The 20,472-nt window shown below is 41.5% G+C and overlaps 1 protein-coding gene across 1 annotated transcript; it reads left to right on the forward strand.

Annotated features, from left to right (window-relative positions):
• Positions 1-1,557: 1,557 nt before the first annotated feature.
• Positions 1,558-14,372, forward strand: PPP6C (protein phosphatase 6 catalytic subunit). Its single transcript, XM_083721249.1, has 7 exons — positions 1,558-2,079; positions 5,410-5,505; positions 7,186-7,251; positions 10,216-10,357; positions 11,673-11,752; positions 11,891-12,100; positions 13,399-14,372. Exons 1-7 carry the CDS (start codon positions 2,005-2,007, stop codon positions 13,645-13,647), a joined length of 918 nt encoding a protein of 305 aa, XP_083577375.1. The 5' UTR covers positions 1,558-2,004; the 3' UTR covers positions 13,648-14,372.
• Positions 14,373-20,472: the final 6,100 nt, after the last annotated feature.

Raw genomic sequence — 20,472 nt, forward strand, 5'->3', positions numbered from 1 at the left:
AATGCCTTAGAAGGAGTAGCATCCAACTGAGAGTAGGCCTACTGAAATCAATGGGCCTGTCCATTAATTACAATGGGTCTATGCTCTGTGTATGCCTAACATTAGATACAGACCAACATTTTTTACCTGCCCTCCACCATGTGGTCCCCATGTGGGTTACACAACAACTGCTTAATAAATATATTACAACAAAAACAACAGAATTCCAGACAAAAGCAGCACAAATACAGATTAATCCAAAGAGAGAAGTCAACTACAGTGGTACCTCTGGTTAAGAACTGAATTTGTTCTGGAGGTCCGTTCTTAACTTTAAACTGTTCTTAACCTGAAGCACCACTTTAGCTAATGGGGCCTGCCGCTGCTGCTGCGCTGCTCCCCTGCAATTTCTGTTCTCCTGAAGCAAAGTTCTTAACCTGAGGTAATATTTCTCGGTTAGCGGAGTCTGTAACCTGAAGCGTCTGTAACCTGAAGCACGTTTCTCCCTTTCATCCTGAGTCTGAGTCTCTTCAAAGCCCCCGACACCTTTGGTAAAGGCTGTTCTCCAATTGCAGCACTTGCAGGCTAGTGTCTCCCAGTTGTTGGTGTCTATACTACATTTTTAAAGATTTGCCTTGAGGGAGTCTTTAAAACTTTTTTGTTGACCACCAGCATTCCTCTTTCCATTTTAAAGTTCAGAATAGAGTAGTTGCTTTGGAAGACGATAATCAGGCATCAGAACAACATGAGCTGTCCAACGAAGTTGATGCTGAAGAATCATTGCTTCGGCACTGGTGCTCTTTGCTTCTTCCACTACACTGGCATTAGTTCACCTGTCTTCCCAAGTGATGTGTAGTTAATCCCTGGACACATGGTTGATGGAATCTTTCAAGGAGTTGGAGATGGCATTTCTAAGTGGTCCATGTTTCACAAGCATACAGTAAGATTGGTAGTACAGTAGCTTTGTAAACAAGCATTTTGGTTTCCCTGCAAATGTCCTGGTCCTCAAACACTGCACTTCAATTGGTAGAAAGTTCGCAGAGCTCAAGTGATGCTGGATTTCGGCATCTATGTTGACTCTTGTAAGGGATAACTGCCCATATACACCCCAGAGAAAAAATGACTGGAACCTGCTCACAACACACATGTAACCCTGTGGAGGTTATTACCTGGCGTAAACTGCATTTTATGTACAATATTCATATATGCACACAAACACATACATACTGCAGATCTCATTTAACTAATGTACTAGGCACATTTTTATATAATTGGACTGATGAAATGTGAATCAACCTTTAGATGAATTTGCGTGTGTCTCCTGTATTGTGTTCTTGTATTCTGGCTCCCGGCCTCTAGAGCGAGATGAGCACGCAACCCCAGAGTCGATCATGACTGGCCCGTACGGGCAGGGGTACCTTTACCTTTTATTCTGGTTTTTTATAAATATAACAAAGAATTGCTGGGTGGGGGAGGTAAACAAAGGCAAAAGAGCACCGTCTGACACCCACTTTACATCCCGACCTCCCTGTGGCGTTGAGCTATAGGTTTTGCGCCAGACTACGAATCCCAGAATGCAATGGGGTTGGGATTCACCTCAGAGCGCTGTAGGAGGAAGAAGCCGGTAGTCGTCTTCAATCTTATCGGAAATCAGTCTCCCGACGTCGAGTTTCGAACCTCCAGCGGAAGTGGGTCCCCTCGTTTCCGGTCTGGCTTCCCTCCCGCCGTGGGAGGGGAGGGAGCGAGAGGAAGAGAGAAGGAGGCGTTCTTGCGTCCTCCTTGCTTTTTGCTTTCGCTTATTTATTTATTTATTTTAAGGCACATTCGCCCTTTTTTCATCCGGAAATTCGAGGGAGGGAGTGGGTTTCCCGCTTCACCATCAGGGATTGCCGTGTCCTCGCTTCCAGTCCTCTCTCTCTTCTTACCTCGCACCCTCCTCCTCCTCCTCCTCCTCTTCTCTCTCTTTCTCTCTTTCCCCCCTCTTTTCCTACCTCCCACCTTCTCCCCCGAGAAAGCTGCCCTCCCAAAATGGCGCCTTTGGACTTGGACAAGTATGTTGAGATTGCGCGGCTTTGCAAGTACCTGCCCGAGAACGACCTCAAGGTAAGAGGAGATGGGGAGGCTGGGTCTTAGGAGGGGCAGGGGGCGAGTGGGGACCCCTTCTGCCCTCTCTTTCCACGTAGGGCTCTCCTTGGGCTTCCGCTTTCACGGAAGCCGCCCCAGCGCGTAGCGGCAACACGGGCACCCGCTGAAACGCTTTAATCAGTGGTCCCACAATTAGCTAATTACTGGGCACCCCTATTTTTTAAAAAGCCAAGCCATGGACCCCCTACTTTTGAATCCCTAATAAGCAAATCATTTTAGGTATACTTAAAAATAACCGTAAAATTTGTAATATTACAACAAAAAATGGCAAAGACTTAGTTGTTGGGGGGGGGAGACAAATTTAATTTTATTCATGTATAGTACAAGTAAACAGTTACTAAACCTTAATTTTATTTATTTGTTTCCTTGCTTGCTTCCTTGCCGCTCATCTGGCTTGGTTGCCCCAGCCACTTGGGGCGGCTCCCAACAAAACACTAAACCTAAATGTGATGGGAGAAATCATGTCTCTTTTGGCCCCCCAAATTTCCTTCCACGTTCAGTTCAATATTGCCTACTTTTATTCTCAAATCTGGTTCAACATCAAGCTAATTTCTAGATATTTCAAAGCTTTTTCAACTAACTTCTTATAATTAGCAAAAACCTTCACCCAGAATTGGTTCAGTCTACATTCTTTGAAAAATGATTGTAATGAATCATCACTAGTCACGTCAACAAGTGCATCTTGCTCTTCTGCTGATACAGCCTAGGACTTGCCGATCAGAAGGTCGGTGGTTCAAATCGCCGCTACGGGGTGAGCTCCCGTTGCTCGGTCCCTACTCCTGCCAACCTAGCAGTTCGAAAGCACATCAAAGTGCAAGTAGATATATAGGTACCGCTCCAGCACGAAGGTAAATGGCGTTTCTGTGCGCTGCTCTGGTTCGCCAGAAGCAGCTTAGTCATGCAGGCCACATGATCTGGAAGCTGTACGCTGGCTCCCTCGGCCAGATGAGTGCCGCAACCCCAGAGTTGGCCACGACTGGACCTAATGGTCAAGGGTCCCTTTACCTATACTTGTAATGCCTAATAAAGATTTGGCGAAGAAGAAGTAGGTGCACATCACATTCAAAAGGTTTCTATAGCCATGAGTTTTCAGGATTTGATACAGAAAAGTAATCTCTGAAGCTAGTCACTAAATCATGCAGGTGCTCAGTGGTGTAATATTTACTTCTGGTATCAATTTTTCGTCGGTAGCCTCCAGAAATGTCTCCAGTGTTGGAATATTAGTGAGGCTACCATCTTCTCAGCTTGCCCATAACCATAATTTTTAAATCATTGCCTCAATCTTATCTTCACCGTAAAAAATATTCACATCGCTACCCTGGAAACTTGTGTTGAGAGTGTTTACATGAAACCGTCTGCTAAGTAGTCTACCATACACAACTGCGCAAAGTTGTTAAACTGATCACATGGAAATTTTGAGTCCGTCAGAAAAAGTCATACTGCATCACGTAATTCAAAGAATCGCTGTAAGTCTGGACCCTTCAAATGAGTGTCTGTTTTATATAATCAGACAAATCATATATGCTTCATTTCACAGTGTTGTTCAAAAGAGGTACAGTGGTACCTCGGTTTAAGAACAGTCCTGTTTACGAACAATTCGGTTTACAAAACTCCGCAAAACCGGAAGTAGTGTCCCGGTTTGCAAACTTTACCTTGGTCTAAGAATGGAATCTGAATGGTGGAAGGGCACCGGCGGCGGGAGGCCTCATTAGGGAAAGCGCGCCTCTGTTTAAGGACGGTTTTGGTTTAAGAACGGAGTTCCGGGACGGATTAAGTTTGTAAACTGAGATACCACTGTACTGTGTTGATTTCCTTACCTGCAGACTCACCAAATACTCATTTGCATATAGCTGGCCCTATAGTATGAGCCTTTCCTGCTTTGGCAATGATTCTTGTCATATCAAGAAGCTAAGGTTGATTCTCCTGAGTGGTCACACCAGAGTTTTTCCTATGGCTTTTTGCCCCTTCTTCAACTGCAAGTTTGATCTTGAAAAAAATCTGTTTGTTTGTTTTTTGTAGTGGTTGTGTTTTGTCTCCAAATGGCATTGAAGCGTAGCAGGCGTCATAGATTCATTAGCCAGAAGATCGTCATCATTGTACTTACGGATTTTTGTTTTTTTCTGTGATTGAGATATGAGATATAACACTAGTAGACACGCTGACACTAAGCATACTAGGAAGTATCCACAGAATTAACAGTACTAATGGGTGGCACCACCTGAGAGTCTTTTGTTTCCTGCTCTGTAGTACTCCTTGGTCTTTTCAAAGATCCCATCTTTTATCATGAATTTGTTTTTACTGGTTGTTTTTCTGTAAAAAATTACACAAAACATATTGTTACAAAAGCTGGGTGCCACCCACTCTCTGCTGAGCCAGTCTTCCCAAGATGGCTCTTTCTTCCTAGAACACCTGTTCCTGTCACCTCATGCCCAGTTACCCTGGGAACCTTCTGTCTGCCCAGGTCCAAAATACCTCCTAGATGGGCCATCAACACCTTTTGTCTTGTAAATCTCTCTGTCTCAGGTGAGGCCTTGGTTTGGAAGGAAGCTTAGCTTGTACTTTTCCACTGGCCCCGTGGTAACCCGGAAGTACCGGGTTTTGCCGCATGCGCAGACGCGCAAAATGACGTCATGCGCAGAAGCGGCGAATCATGACCCACGCACATTGTGAACCCTCATTGTGAAGCCATTGTTTTTGAGAGGTCAGTTTATGTTTGATCTGCTGTTATCTTTCTTTTGCCACCTATTGAAATTTGAGAGTTCTGAGAAAAGTAGATAAAATCTGGGATAACTGGCTTTTTCACAGATCAGAAGCCTTTAATTAACAGGAAATAAAATCACAGTTGGATTAACTGCTGAGATGTGTGACCTAATTTCCTAGAGGAAGTAAGAGTTTCCACCAGGTAAACTGGAAGGACAGTTTTGTAGAGGATTTTTATTTACAAACTACAGTTGTCTAGATGGTTGGACAGTGTTCTCCAAGCTACTAACATGAGTTTGACCCAACTGCGGGAGGCAGTGGAAGACAGGAGTGCCTGGTGTGCACTGGTCCATGGGGTCATGAAGAGTCGGACATGACTAAACGACAACAACACCACAGTTGTCTATAGACAGCTGCTTAAAGTTCCTGTGGGTTAGTAACTTCAATGTACATGTTTACAAAGCTGACCCTTTCACAAGTTTCTGGTTTGACATGGTCATAACCTTGTTAGCTGGCTATGTGCCACTGTGATGACCATAATGCAGAGAAATCCTGTATTAATGACCAAAATGCACTCTCTCTTTGTAGCGCTTGTGTGACTACGTCTGTGACCTTCTTCTAGAAGAATCTAATGTGCAGCCAGTGTCTACACCAGTTACAGTCTGCGGTGACATACATGGACAGGTGGAGTTTAAATGGATTGTTCCTTTGATGCTATACCCTCCAAGAATAAAGGATTGACACTTGCAAACAATCTTTTGCATTGTAAAAGAATGTGCAAGTATTCACCAGGGGGACATGGAAACAGCAATGCAACATAATATCCCTCCCTTTTTTATACCTTGAAGGAAAATGTTTTTGTTGTCATTTGTTCATAATGATAATACTATACATTCCACAAAATTCAGAAGTGACGGTTGGTTGAGTGTACTCAAGAGCAAAGTGTGTTAATTTTCTGGAAGTAAGCATGATCTATTCATTTCTTTCCCCCTACAAACAAGTAATCCAGCTTTGCAGAATGGGGACTCAGCTGCATAGCTGCAAATGAAATATTTTAAGTGTGTTGTAAAGACATTAGATGGCAATGGGTGAGCTATGGCAAATTCAATATATTTTTCAAAACTTTTTTTTATAAAAAATGCATTTTCACAGCGTTTTTTTATATGTGTGTAGATTCCACCTGAGTTGACTCCTTGAATCGTTTTTTGAATAACCAGGCTACATAGTTTTGGTTCTTGGCCTTTAGACTGCAGTTAATTGAACTGCTTAACATTAACAGGAGTATTATCCCTGAAGCCTCTAATACAGAAGTAATTCTGTTCAAAGGTTATAGATATTGTGCCCAGAGGAAGCTGGCAGGATTAAATCAAAGGCTTCCTTTAGATCAGCACCCTTGTAGTAAAATCAATGGTGCTGCTTATGATTTGCATTGCAAGATTTAAAAAATAGAGAAACAGAGTTCTCGCAGTGATGCCATGTTACAAAGTTATGGCAGTATTTTGTTGGGGGTGGTGCATTTGCAGTGCTTTAGAAGTGATAGTCTAGGTGTACTTTGCAAGAACTAAATGTTGGTCAAGAGGTTGGGCGTGGTAGAGAGAGCATCACTTAGTGATGCGTGGAATACTTATTTCCTCCCAATGCACCATTGAAACCATAAAACAAATATTAACATTAGTTTTTGAAAGGAGTACCAAGGCCCATAATTGAACACAGAATATTTATCAGGAATAGTTCAGATGTTGTCTGCCTTGCACTGATTCAGCATCAAACAGTTTAGGTAAACCCCAGGTTCAAGCTAGTAGTAGCATTTTAGCTGTTTGAATGTGGGATTCTAACACTTGAACATCCCCTAACACACCTATGTCTGTCCAGCCCGTTCCTTTTCTTCAGATGCCTTTCAGAGCCACCTGTTCTTTAAAAAAACAAAAGTTCATAACTTTTGGGGCGTTTTAAGTCATTTGAGTTTAACACAGAATGTTTTTTTTTAAAAAAAAAATATTTTCAGAGTTTCAAAAACACACACACACTTGTTTACATTAAACCAATATCAGTACCTTTATGGGGTTCCCTGAACCCCCTGATTCCCCCCCACCCCCCTCTTGGCTTCCAAAATTTATCTTCCTTTTTAAACTGCATCTAATTACATTTATCCAAATTATTATACTGTACTTCATTTTTATCCTTTGTCATTTTAAATTACAAGTGCTATATTAATCCTGCTAGAGTTTTTACAATTTTTCCAGTGTTCTTTAATATACTGTATTCTATAAAGTTATGCCATTCTTTGTTGAATTTGTTATCCTCTTGGTTTATCACAGAATGTTAATGATACAAGCCTTCCCTCCTTTTGTTTTTGTGTTCCAGTTTTATGATTTGTGTGAATTGTTCAGAACTGGAGGTCAGGTTCCTGACACAAACTATATATTTATGGTATGTACAAATAAAATTCTAAAAATAACTAGCAGGTTTTTTAATGTAGTATATCCATGACTTGGTAAAGCAGGGGGCTCTGTGTATGTTTTAATTTGGGTCCTGTTTCCTTGCTTGCTGTGTCTTGCCTCTGCTTTTTTCTCTCTTTACCAGGTCAGAAAATATAATCTAATTAATGAAGGCTTGGACTGAAGTGCTTGATTGCTCATGTTCCTAAAATTTCAAACCTTTGCTCAGTGCTGTGCAAAACTGGTAGAAGTAGAAAATGGTTCAAATTCTTTTCAGGGCAATGAGCAAGAGATTTGTTTCTTTGTGAGGGGATATCTTATTATTATTGATGCAACTTTCATTATTGTGGGAATTCCTACTTTGCATGAATCAGTTACTTGAGATAGGAGAGGTTCTGAATCTGAACAGAACATTTGAAATGTGTTTTATATGAGCCATAGTAGAAGGGCAGAGGTTGTGGTTTTCTGCAAGTACAGGTTTTTTTAACCGTCATGCTCCTAGAACTTGTGGGGGGCCATAGCTCAGTGTTAGAGCACATGCTTAATACATCAAAGGTCCTACATCAGAATTAAAATTTGCTCATGCCACACAGATCTTTTTTATTGATAAGAAATATATTGGAAAACAAAAAGAAATAATTCCTAGCAGTGCCGGGTTTATAACATAGAACACAACTACTTTATAATATGATCACAGGATATCCAGAAAGTATAAAACAACACAGCTACATAAGAACATGAATCATTCCCAAAATATAATTATAAACGAGCGTTATAGTACCGTAAGTATGTATACAAAGTCATTTGTATGAGCTTTCTTTTGCTGGGTAATCTTATTTATATTAAGCCTAATTTGAGGCACGCTCATTTTATCAGTAGTGTGGTATAGTGGTTAAGAGCAATAGACTCGTAATCAGGTGTCTGTCTCCGCTCCTCCACATGCGGTTTCTGGGTGACCTTGGGCTAGTCTCACTTCTTTGGAGTCTCTCAGTCTCACAAAATGTTTGTTGTGGAGGAGGAAGGGAAAGGAGAATGTTAGCCTCTTTGAGACTCCACTTCGGGTAGTAATAACGTGAGATATCAAATCCAAACTCCTCTTCTTCTTCTTAACAGCACAGAGAATCCTTTCTCTTTTATGATCTTTCGTATTTGTCAGAGTTGAAAATCCCTGTTCCCAACAATATGTCAAGGAGAACTGTAAAAGAATAGTCAATACTATTCTCCAGCACTATTTTCCAGCACAATTATGGAACTCAGTTAGTATTGTCCTCAGTATATTACTTGATGCTCTTGATTTGAAAAGATATCTTTCCATATCCTGCAACTAAAATAAAATATTTTCATACTATACTATGCTGCACAACACTGAAATGTTTAGGTGTTTCTTTGATTGTCCTTTAGTCTACCTAAAGGTAGACTACACCCTTTGAGAACTACTGTCCTAGATTCAATCATTCTCATCCCCTGTTATCATTCATTATTTAAATTCATTGCCCACCCCTCACCAGCAGGTCCCAGGACAGCAAGTTAAAATTCAGAATTAAAAACAGTTAAAACAGGTTTGGGTCACAGAAATAGAACAAGTCCCAAAAATGCACATTTCAGTTGTCAAACACCAAGGTGAAGAAGTGTTCATCAGTCTCTGAAAACTGTATGGTGAAGAAGCCAAATGCATCTCTCTGGGGAATAGGCCTGGGCGATTTTGTGATAGATAGTTGAAAACCAGTTTAATAACAACTGGTTCAAAATATTTGCCCTGATGATAAACCTTATGAAGCCAAGCCAGAATGCTTCTGTCTGTTGTTCCGACGGGTCAGCTCTCCCCTGCCTCCTGCAGGGGGCAGCAAACCACAGAGCAGCCATAGACTGGGAACTTTCCTCTGGCCCCACCGCCATAAATTTCGCTTCTAGGCAGGCTGGTAGGTGCTGGGATCGGCATTCTGCCATGGGGTTATTCCGAGTTTAGAAAATAAATAAATAAACCTTGCACCACTTAGCCTCTTCTTTCCCAAGTTTCCTGCTACAGTGGTACCTCAGGTTACATGCGCTTCAGGTTACATACGCTTCAGGTTACAGACTCCGCTAACCCAGAAACAGTGTTTCAGGTTAAGAACTTTGCTTCAGGATGAGAACAGAAATTGTGCTCCGGCGGCACGGCAGCAGCAGGAGGCCCCATTAGCTAAAGTGGTGCTTCAGGTTAAGAACAGTTTCAGGTTAAGTACGGACCTCTGGAACGAATTAAGTACTTAACCTGAGGTACCACTGCACTTTTCTTTCTCCACACCCCACCCGTGTGTGTCTGCTTTCCCTTTCTCTCTTTCTCTGTGTGCTTGCATGTGTCTCCCCGCTTGTTCTGCCTGCCTGCGTGTGCCTTTGAGGAAGCCCCTACGCCCCACATGAACTGAAGTGGCATGGGGGCTTGCTCATCTGTAGGGCTGGGCAAGGTATCTCAGCTGCTTCTTCCTTGCCTAAGGTGGGAAGAGGCAGCCGAGATACATTTCAGACATTGTGCTATATTATTATATTGCAGTATTTAGCTACTGATACATCACAATGCTGAAAACCAGATATTGCCCAGCCCTATTGGGGAGGAAATTCCACAATTTGGGGGCTGCCCCAGTTTTAAAAAACTACCTGGTCTACTGACTCCTCTGAAGGGGATTGCTTGTTTTTATAATATTATGTAAGCTGTTTTACTATCCTTCCTTTTCTTTTTTCTTTAATTGTATAATTATGTGTTGTGCCCTGGGACCTTAAAGGCAAAGAGTGGATAAACAGTCTTATAAATAAATAAGCAAGCAAGCAAGCATACATATACTTTTGGAAGCAGAGGCTAGTAGCCCTGTCCTATGCATATTTAGTCTGATACAAGTGCCTCCGAGTTCAAGTGCATGTAACATTGCAGCCTGAGTGTCTCATGTCATGCAGTATAGTAAAACATTGTTTAACTTTTCAGGGTGACTTTGTAGACAGAGGCTACTATAGCCTTGAGACGTTTACCTATCTTCTTGCCCTAAAAGCAAAATGGCCTGATCGCATCACACTTTTACGTGGGAATCATGAGAGCAGACAGATAACTCAAGTGTATGGATTTTATGGTAAGTTCTCTTCCTACCCTACCTTCAGTTTCATAGTTATAATCAACATAAGCCCGTGGTGAGTTGGCTTGTCCTCTTAGAAGCTGTAGAAGAAGGATGGTGAAGCCTCTGGCTCAGGGACCAGATGTGGCCTCCAAGCCTCTTGTATTTGGACCTTAAGACTCACCCCAGACCATCCAGTTCACCTTCCCTGCTTCACATCCTTATTGAGCCTTCTTGCCTGTCCTTTAACACTAACAATAACTCTTGCTTGTCTGGATGAAGGATAGAGAGGGGTGTGTTAATGTGTGCAGAAACTAGCCTCCTGTACAAAAGTAAACAAACAAACAACCTTAATTGCTCCACCTTCTTTTGCCTCTGATTCCACCCATCACTGGCTGTGGCCTCTGCAACTTTGCCAGATGTGAATGCGATCCCTGGGCTGAAAAAGTCCTTGACTCTTGGGCTGAAAAATTCCCTGGCCCTTCCTGTAGAGTTTGGAACATTTTTAGAAGGATTGTGAACAAGGGGTTTGTCGTTAAAACAAGCATAAGCTTCTGCTTTATAATGTAGGAAGCTGTCCTTAGAATCTTAGAGTGATGCGTAGTGCTAAGATCTAGAAATAGAGATTCTGTGTAATTTTCCTCACAATATATTTTGAAGTGCACCCACCCACCCAAAGAATCCTGGGAACTGTTGTTTGTTAAGGCTGCTGGGAATTGCTGTTCTGAGGAGTGAATTATAGTTCCCAGGATTCTGGCGGGGACACGACGGAATGAACAGTGCTTTAAAAATATGTTGTAATATGGACAACTAATTGGACCTGTATCTACAACTGTGTGTGAAGGAAGAATATGGCTTAATTAGATTTGTCTAATGGAGTATTGGACTCGAAATGGAGCAGGTTGTTTGTGGGCATGCTGAGTGATGCTGGGCATGCAATACTATTTAATTTACTTTTTGAAAAAGAAATATCTGTCAAAGTCTCACAATTGATGTAAAAAGCATGTTCATCTGCTCATTGAGCATTTCTTTCTTCATGATATATTTAAATGATTACACATTTTTTCAAGTTATTCAAGAAATGTGAACCAGTTAGGATAAAACTTTTAAAGTAGCTAAATCTGTTTTATAAGGTTGTTGTGAATATAATGAATTTTGGATGCAACCCAAATTAAATGAGTGATTAGGTGAACAGATAATGCTGGGTTTTCAGTCAACATGGGAGCTCCTATCTCCGCTGTTGTTCCTTCAACCCGTCTAGTTTAGTCTGAGAAATTATAATCACTAAAACATTACTCTCTTCACCTCTTTCCCCTGCTTCTTTCTCCAATAGATGAATGCCAAACCAAATATGGTAATGCTAATGCCTGGAGATACTGCACCAAAGTTTTTGACATGCTCACAGTAGCAGCGGTAAGGGTTTCTTTTAAGTGAATAACAAGTGACTTTCTGTCTCTGTTTCTCTAATTATACATTCACCAAAGTTTTTTTCTTAATTTCAGGATTGTGGTCCTAATAACATCTTCACCTCCTATCTTTTTTCCCTTCAAGTTAATAGATGAGCAAATCCTCTGTGTACATGGGGGCCTGTCTCCAGACATAAAAACACTGGACCAGATTCGGACTATCGAGCGCAACCAAGAGATCCCACACAAAGGAGCTTTTTGTGACCTTGTTTGGTCTGACCCAGAAGATGTGGACACCTGGGCCATAAGTCCCCGAGGTGCAGGCTGGCTGTTTGGGGCAAAAGTCACAAATGAGGTAAGAAAACCCAGTTTCCCAACCATGTCTCTGGCAGTGACTCTGGCCTGCAATCAAAGTATTGCCTGAGAAAGAGAAATGATGGGGAGTTTGAGACTGTGTTTGCCTCAGAGAACAGGTTTGCGTTTTGGGAACAGTTTTGTTTTATGATTCTGTTTTTGCTTCACACAACTGTTTCATTTGATATCCTGTTGCTTGCACAAGGCAAGTTAAGACTGGGCGTGCCCATTCCATCTTATTCATGTTGCTGGGGGTACAAGTGCTAATAGTACTATTATTTTTATTATATCCCACCTGTTCTCCAAAGAGGTCAAGGTGATTGACATATGTGGTTCTCCCCCTCCTGATTTAATCCTCACCACAGGCCTATAAAGGGACCCAGGTGGCGCTGTGGGTTAAACCACAGAGCCTAGGACTTGCCGATCAGAAGGTTGGCGGTTTGAATTCCCGCGATGGGGTGAGCTCCTGTTGCTTGGTCCCAGCTCCTGTCAACCTAGCAGTTTGAAAGCACTTCAAAGAGCAAGTAGATAAATAGGTACTGCTCTGGTGGGAAGGTAAACAGTGTTTCTGTGTGCTGCTCTGGTTCGCTAGAAGCAGCTTAGTCATGCTGGCCACATGACCCGGAAGCTGTATGCCAGCTCCCTCGGCCAATAAAGCGAGATTAGCGCCGCAACCCAAGAGTCGGCCACTAATGGGTCCCTTTACTTTTACCTTTACAGCCTATGAGGTAGGTTAAGGGGAGAGGCTGTGACCCACCCAAAGGAACCCAGTGAGCTTCATGGCTGAGTGGGTATTCAAACTCCCATCTTCTAGGTTCTTTTCCAACACACTGCTATATAGTATAAATCTTGTGTTCAGGGATATTTTATTGGAAAATATGACACTGGTGTAGGATGTCTGGATACAGTAATCAAAATGGTTGCACTTCATGTTACTTCATATTGAAAGTGCCTTAGTGCTGTGTCACTGCTGCCTGGTTTTGTTAACATATTCTTAAAGATTGCGTTCGGCTTTCAGGATCACATTTTAAAAGCATCAACTCTTAAGGAGAAACTGAGAGTTTAAGGGGAGAGAACAAGAGAGTATTTGAAAGAAGACTTTAGTATGAGAGAAAGAACATCGCCGCCTCCTGCTCTGTGTCTTTGTGCTGGGCTTCTGTAGTGTTGCCATGGCTCCTTGTCAGTGGAATAGAATGCGTGTGCATCCGTGCATGTGTGTGCGCGCGTGCACTACCTCCAACATTTTTACTGTAAATATTTTCCTTAACTTCCTTCCTTATTTTTTTGTTTACACCTTAGTTTGTCCATATCAACAACTTAAAGCTCATCTGCCGAGCCCACCAGCTGGTGCACGAAGGTTATAAATTTATGTTTGATGAGAAGTTGGTCACAGTGTGGTCTGCTCCGAACTACTGCTATCGCTGTGGAAATATTGCCTCAATCATGGTATTTAAAGATGTAAATACAAGGGAACCAAAGCTCTTCCGTGCAGTTCCAGACTCAGAACGTGTGATCCCCCCAAGAACAACCACACCGTATTTCCTCTGAGATGTGGCTTTGCCCTTTTCTTTTGTGACATACCCTTTTAGCACTTTGCTGCTGAAATGCTGCCTCTTGCCTTTTATATACTTAAATTATCTAAATGTGTTGTATATTGTCAATAGGGGTGCATATTTAAATCTCTCTCCCTCCTCTTATCCCTACCTTACCTTACTTGCCAGCTTTTGAAATGTCTCTGAGTACCCACCTACCTACCTACCTACCTACCTACCTACCTGTTTTGTAGTACTTGTGATTTATTTTTTTTTTCCTTCAAAAAATAGGAACATGCATTTTCCCTTTATTGAAATAAATCTGAACAGCAAAACATCAGAACTAGCCTGATCTTTCATTCAGGGGGTTGACTTTGGGGAGGCTATTGTTTTTAATAAGCTCTTTAAAAATTTCAGCAGCAAAGTTGTATTTGGTGTGCATGATGGGACTGTCCGAGCCCTGCTAGTGAGTACATTTCCAAGATGTAAAAAAAATGTCCTGGCTTATATTTCGCTTTGTCAGCATAAATAAATGGTGTTAATGGCTGCTCCTGATCTCCCTCCACCCGTTGCTTTATTTTTTTAGGATTTAAACTAAAATGCAAAACCTCGTACAGGTAAACGAATTTGTACAACGAAATAATTGTTCTGATTTTTCTCAGATACTTGTCTTTTTAATAAAGTCATAACTCAGTCTCTAGGTTATGCATTCAAAATAAAGCCCTACATTGTTGATGTGAATTCATGTCTTTTCATTCTCCCCACCCTCCTTTCACAAAGAAATCTCACATGTGTGGGTATGGTTTGATTGATAGAATGTTTGGATTCTGCTAATACAGGACTTCTTTTTCCTTAGCTAAATTTCCACATAGCAGCCCCTGATTTTCAGGTGTGTCAGAGCTATCAGTTGTACAAGGAAGTAAGCAACTTTTAATAAGAAAAAGTGATACCTAGGCATTTGTGTTCCTAGATGTTTTAAATTGTATGGCCCACAGAAGTATCTGACTTGGTTGCATATTATGTACAGTAGTAATATTATGCAACCAAGTCAGACCCTTCTGTGGGCCATATAATTTAAAACATTTAGGAGTTATAAAACTGTAAGTTGTGATATAGTTGAATGAGTTGAACTACTGAAAGGCAATGAGACTTGCACCATGCATGCTTAATACAAGCATTAGATGCATTAATCTCAGTTCACCTGTCCCAATTAAGTGCAGGGCCCTCATGTCACCTGATGTAAATTTCAGCTTTGGAGTGTGGCTGGTACTGTTATCTAGTACATAAACTGTTCCCTCGACACTGCCTTTTAATCAGGTATTTCTGATACACTGAAATGTTTGCTTCCAGGCACCAGAATACAACTGGGTTGCTTTCATTTGGAGAGCTTGTCTAAAACATTTGGTAGAAACACCTGTATGTGGGAGTTTGCTTTTGTTTCAATCAGTGGTGTAGCATGGGTTGTCAGCACCCGGGGCAAGACAAGTAATTTGCACCCCCTAACCCGTGGATTTGCGCCCCCTAACCCCCAGATGTTGCGCCCGGTGCAGCCAGCACCCCCCACGCTACGCCACTGGTTTCAATCGTGTGCTTTTTGCTCTCACTGAAGAATGCCCACACTTTTTGGATTTCCAAGTTCCTCTTTGTTAATAGCCCTTCCTGGTATCACATCGGTAGATGTTCAAATTCAACCAAGATACAAATATTCAAGTACAAAGTATAAATATTCACTTTATATTGCTTTTACAAATCTTTTTCAAATGACAAAAGTTACCTTAGCTACACCAAATCCACTAATTCTACAAATGTGGTCAAGCTGTTTTTGCAGATGGACCAACTCCTCTCTCACATGTCGGTTTTTATGGTTGCCTTGACCACTGCCTCCTGTTTATGTGTATGACCTTTTGCTTCTCTGCTGTACTTCGCAGCTTGCCTCTCATCAACACTGATGAGCTAACAGCTGTGGAAAATATCTATGACTTCCGCTTAAGTGAACAATTTGGTATATGAGATAGAGATGAGATATTGATCCTGGTAACAAGGATACATGGCTATGTGCTTACAGGACCTATGCATAGCTTCTTCTTTTTTTAAAAAAAATTCTTTTTTCTCATTACAAATATACTTATAACATACAGTTTACATAACATCTCTCCCTTTGGACTTCCCCCAACTTCTATTTCTGATTTATTATCCTCATTATATTCTGCTATTTTCTACAAATATCATATTTTCCCTTTTATTACATTATTTGTTCCCTATCCATAAAATTGCGAACATTTATTTAAGTCCTACCATCAAGTCAATATTCTTCCTTTGTTTCTGCAAATATAATATACGTAAAGGGTTCCCACTCTTTTCCAACATCCCTACTATCCTTTCCCTGAAGTCTGTCAGTCAGCTTTGCCAACTCCACATAATATACATAGCTTCTTAACAGTAGAGCCCTGCTCTGCATTGTGGACTGCTGTTTTAATCTTATTCCCTGTGTCAATATATTTTAAAATTTAGTTAAAAGCCTTTCTTAAACTGCTAAATATTTAAACATCTCTTTAAGTGGTATACAAAAATACAATAATAAAACAGTATACTAAAAACAGCTGTATCCAAAGTTAGCTCTATAAAACCCATTGAAATTAATCAATGTGGGTTCCTTAATTTCAGTGTGTCTTAGAATCATAAAATTGTAGAATCAGAATAGAAGGGACCCTGACAGTCATCCAGTCCAACTCTCTGCAATGCAGGAATCTCAGCTAGATTATACTTGGCAGATCACCATCCAAACTCTTAGAAACCGCTAAGGAAGGAGAGTCCACCACTTCTCATGGGAGTCTGTTCCACTGTTCATTAGCTCTTACTCACAGAATGTTTTTCCTGATGTTCAGTGGAAATCTCCTTTCTTGCAACTTGAATCCATTGGTTCATGCCCTAGACGTGAGCAGGATAAAACAAGCTTCCTCTATATGACAGTCCTTCAGCTATTTGAAGATGGCTATCACATCTCTCAGTTTCCTCTTTACCAGGCTAAACATACCCAATTCCCTCATCTATTCCTCATAAGGTTTGGTTCATCGCCCTCTGCACACGCTAAGATTGTTAATATCCTTTTTAAATTGTGGTTCCCAGAACTGGTCACAGTACACCAGGTTTGGTCTGACTTCTGTTGATTGGGACACTACTGTTGATGCAGCGTAGAATTGCCTTAGCTTGATTTGCTGCTGCATCACACTGCTGACACATGTTAAACTTGTGGTCTACTAAGACCCCTAGATCCTATTCACAGATACTGCTAGTAAGCCAGGTGTCTTCCATCTTATATTTGTGCAGTTGGTTCTTCCTGCCTAAGTTGTTGTTTAGTCGTTTAATCGTGTCCAACTCTTCGTGACCCCATGGACCAGAGCACGCCAGGCACTTCTGTCTTCTGCCTAAGTTTAGAACCTTAGATTTGTTCCTATTGAAACTGATTTGTTAATTTGGGCCCAGTTCTCCAGTCTGTTAAGGTTGTTTACACAGTCATACCTCAGGCTGTGAACGTGAGCCATGCGGGAGGCATGTTTGCAACCTACAGCACCGCGTCTGTGCGTGATACGCTTCTGTGTATGCACGTGATGTCATTTTGCGCTTCTGAACAAGTGCCGAAACCCAGATGTAACCCGTTCCGGTACTTTTGGGTTTGACATGGTCAGCTACCCGAAAACCTGCAGCATTCGTAACCCGAGGTATGACTGTAACGATGTTGAAAAAGAATGGGCCCAGGACAGAACCCTGCAGTACCCCATCTAACATTTTTTTCCTGGATGATGAGGACATGTCCGTGAGCATTCTTTGGTTTCCGTCAATGAACCAGCTACAAATACACCTAACAATTACCTTGTACAGTCCATATTTTACCAGCTTCACAAGAATATCATGGGGAGCTTTGTCAAAACACTTACTGAAATGAAGATAAACTATGTTCACAACATCGCCATGAACCACCAAGCTTATAACTACAGTGGACCCTCCAGATACAAATTAAATTTGTTTCAGGGGTCCGTCCGCAATCCAAAAGGTCCGTAGGCAGAGGCACTGATTCTGCACACATGCGGCACGCAGAGTGCTTCTGTGCATGTGCGCGGGGTGAATACTTCCAGGTTTGCCATGTTCGTTACCCGAAAGTTATGTATCCAGAGCAGTACGGAACTAGAGGGTCCACTGTATATATAAAAAACAGATTTGTATCGCATGAGTTGTTATGAGAAACTCATGCTGGGTCTTAGTAATTACAGCACCCTTTTCTAGGTGCTCACAGATTGACCATACAGTCATACCTCCACGAATGTCCGCCCCCTCGATCGTCGATTTCAGTGGACATCCGAAGCAAACCCAGAAGTACCGGAACTGGTTACTTCTGCGTTTGCCGCTTTGCGCATGTGCAGAAGCGCTAAACCGATACACACGCAGAGCGACGCTCTGTAGAATGTCTCTCTTGTTGAGTTTCCGGGGCTCCGGAATGGATCCTGGACACTTGATGAGGTACCACTGTATAATTAATTATCTGTTATCTGTTGTAGGACCTTTCCTGGTATTGGCAGTTGGCAGTTACAGCACCTGGGACTTATTTCTCCCCCTTTTTGAAAATTGTGACAACATTTGCCCTCCAGTCTGCAGGGACCTCCCCTGTTCTCCAAGAGTTCTCAAAGATTATAGACCAGGGGTCAGCAACGTTTTTCAACTGTGGGCCGGTCCACCATGCCCCAGACCAAGTGGTGGGCCGGACTATATGTGTGGGGGGGAAATGAACAAATATTTGCCCCACAAATAACCCAGAGATTTAAATAATAGGACAATTCTAATCTTGTAAAAACACCAGGCAGCCCCCACAAATAACCCAGAGATGCATTTTAAATAAAAGGACGCATTCTACTCATGTAAAAATACGCTGATTCCCAGACTGTTCATGGGCCGGCTTGAGAAGGTGATTGGGCCACATCCAGTCCCCAGGCCCCTGTTATAGACACTGAGATTACATCCGCAAGCTCTTTTAGTACCCTTGGATGCAGCTCCTCAAACCCTGAAGATCGGAATTCATTTAAATTAGGTGTTCCCTTACCACATTTCCTCCTATTTTGGGCTACAGCTCTCTCCTTGCATTGTTTATTTTTTTATCGCCAGGTTGGGCACAGTTTTCCTTTTGGGTGAAGACTGAGGCAAAGTAAATGCTGAGTAGTTCCACCTTCTCTCTGTCACCCAAAGAATTTTCCATCTCTTCCACGCAAGGGACCTACTACTTGCTGCTTCTACTCTAAGTCGAACTTAGTTGGATATAAACAGTATTATGAAAACAGAAATTCAGTAATAAGAGTGAGTTTATGGTTCAAGGAAAGCCTGTGCAGATAGAATATAGAATAAAATATGCAGGAGTTTGGGGTAGGTTGGAGTATTTTCTGGGGCTTTCTGGATTGAAGTGAATTACTAACTTGCATTTTCACTTGTACAATACTGCAAATGATTTATGTTGCTGTATATCTCCTGTGATGCTTGTAATGTCCTTTATAATTGTGGCATTCATACAGAGCCCCCGGTCATCTCACGTACACCACTAATCCGCTGCCACCAACCAGGGTCTCCCCGGTAAATCACTTAGTCTCAGTCAGGTTCTTAAGTTAACAAAGAAGTGTAGTTTATTGCAAACACAAATAAACTTTAACTGCATTCAAAACGTTGTTACTCTTTACCTTCTTAGTCTTATTTTATCCTGTCTCTAACTCTTCTACCTCCCCTCACATAAGAACCAACTGCACTAACTGTCTCTCTATTTCCAACTGCCAACTGCTTTCCCAACTGCCTTTCCCAACCAATCAAAACTAACCCAAACCTCAGGCTGAGTCCTTTTATAAGCAGGTAGGCTCCACCTCTGGCTTTTCTATTGGTCTGCCTGTTAACCCTTTCTCTCCCCCATACAGACATTTTCAAATGAACGGGCAAACGCCACAATAATAACTTTTAAAATTGTAGCTACCGAGTTATTGTCATTAGGATCCGATGGACAACCCAGTTTGAAGCAGCTGTTTTCTCAACATCTTCACAGTGTAAATGTGTGTGGGTGTACACAATAAACTGTAATTACAGTGCATAATGACTAATGTGGGGTTTTTTTAATAGGGAGGTTTTTGCACAATACTTCTTTATGATAATTTAAGTATTTTACTGCTGTTTTGTTGGTTGTTTTAAAGGTGTGGGGTGGAATCTGAGATTGTACTTTAATGGAAGCCTACAGCTTCTTAATATTTTTTGGATATTGCAATCTATGCCCGCTAAGCAGCATATTGAGAGCATTATTGTTCAAGACCTGAATATTTCTTTTGAAAAACACAGTGGAAATGGATATTGCCCTCACACTACCTACAAAAAATATATGCCCTAATTTCCCTCCATTCTGAAACATAACTATGGACTAGCAATGTTTGCTCTTCTTCCTGTGGATATTTTTAAAAGAGTGTGCACACATGCAGATGCAGTAATACTTGCCCATGCTCCAAGAATGGAAAAATATAGCGGAGGAGTGATTAAGATGGGAAATAATCCCAAACAGCATGAATATATTCCATCAAGCTCTTGCCACTGGTGTGGATGGCAAATGGCAGAATAGCAATGAATATGAATGACTTAGAAACTGGAATGTGAGGACACTTGTGTCCCAGTCACATGCACACAAAAATAGGATCCAAACAATACATTTGTGCAATAACTCCCCTTTGTCTGGATGCAACCATAATCTAGCATTTGTTGTAAATAATTTGCCAAGCTTGATTATACTTTTTTAAAATGTAGACGTACAGAGAGTGATTTGAGAGACTGA

This window comes from Podarcis gaigeae, assembly GCF_964106915.1.
Source record: "Podarcis gaigeae genome assembly, chromosome: Z".
NCBI lineage: Eukaryota > Metazoa > Chordata > Lepidosauria > Squamata > Lacertidae > Podarcis > Podarcis gaigeae.

Bases quoted from the DNA above. Each gene is read 5' to 3' on its own strand.
- PPP6C (XM_083721249.1), top strand. From the start codon at position 2,005: ATGGCGCCTTTGGACTTGGACAAGTATGTTGAGATTGCGCGGCTTTGC. The intron at 11,753-11,890 runs GTAAGGGTTTCT...TTTCCCTTCAAG, and splicing joins ACATGCTCACAGTAGCAGCG to TTAATAGATGAGCAAATCCT. The intron at 12,101-13,398 runs GTAAGAAAACCC...TTTACACCTTAG, and splicing joins GGGCAAAAGTCACAAATGAG to TTTGTCCATATCAACAACTT.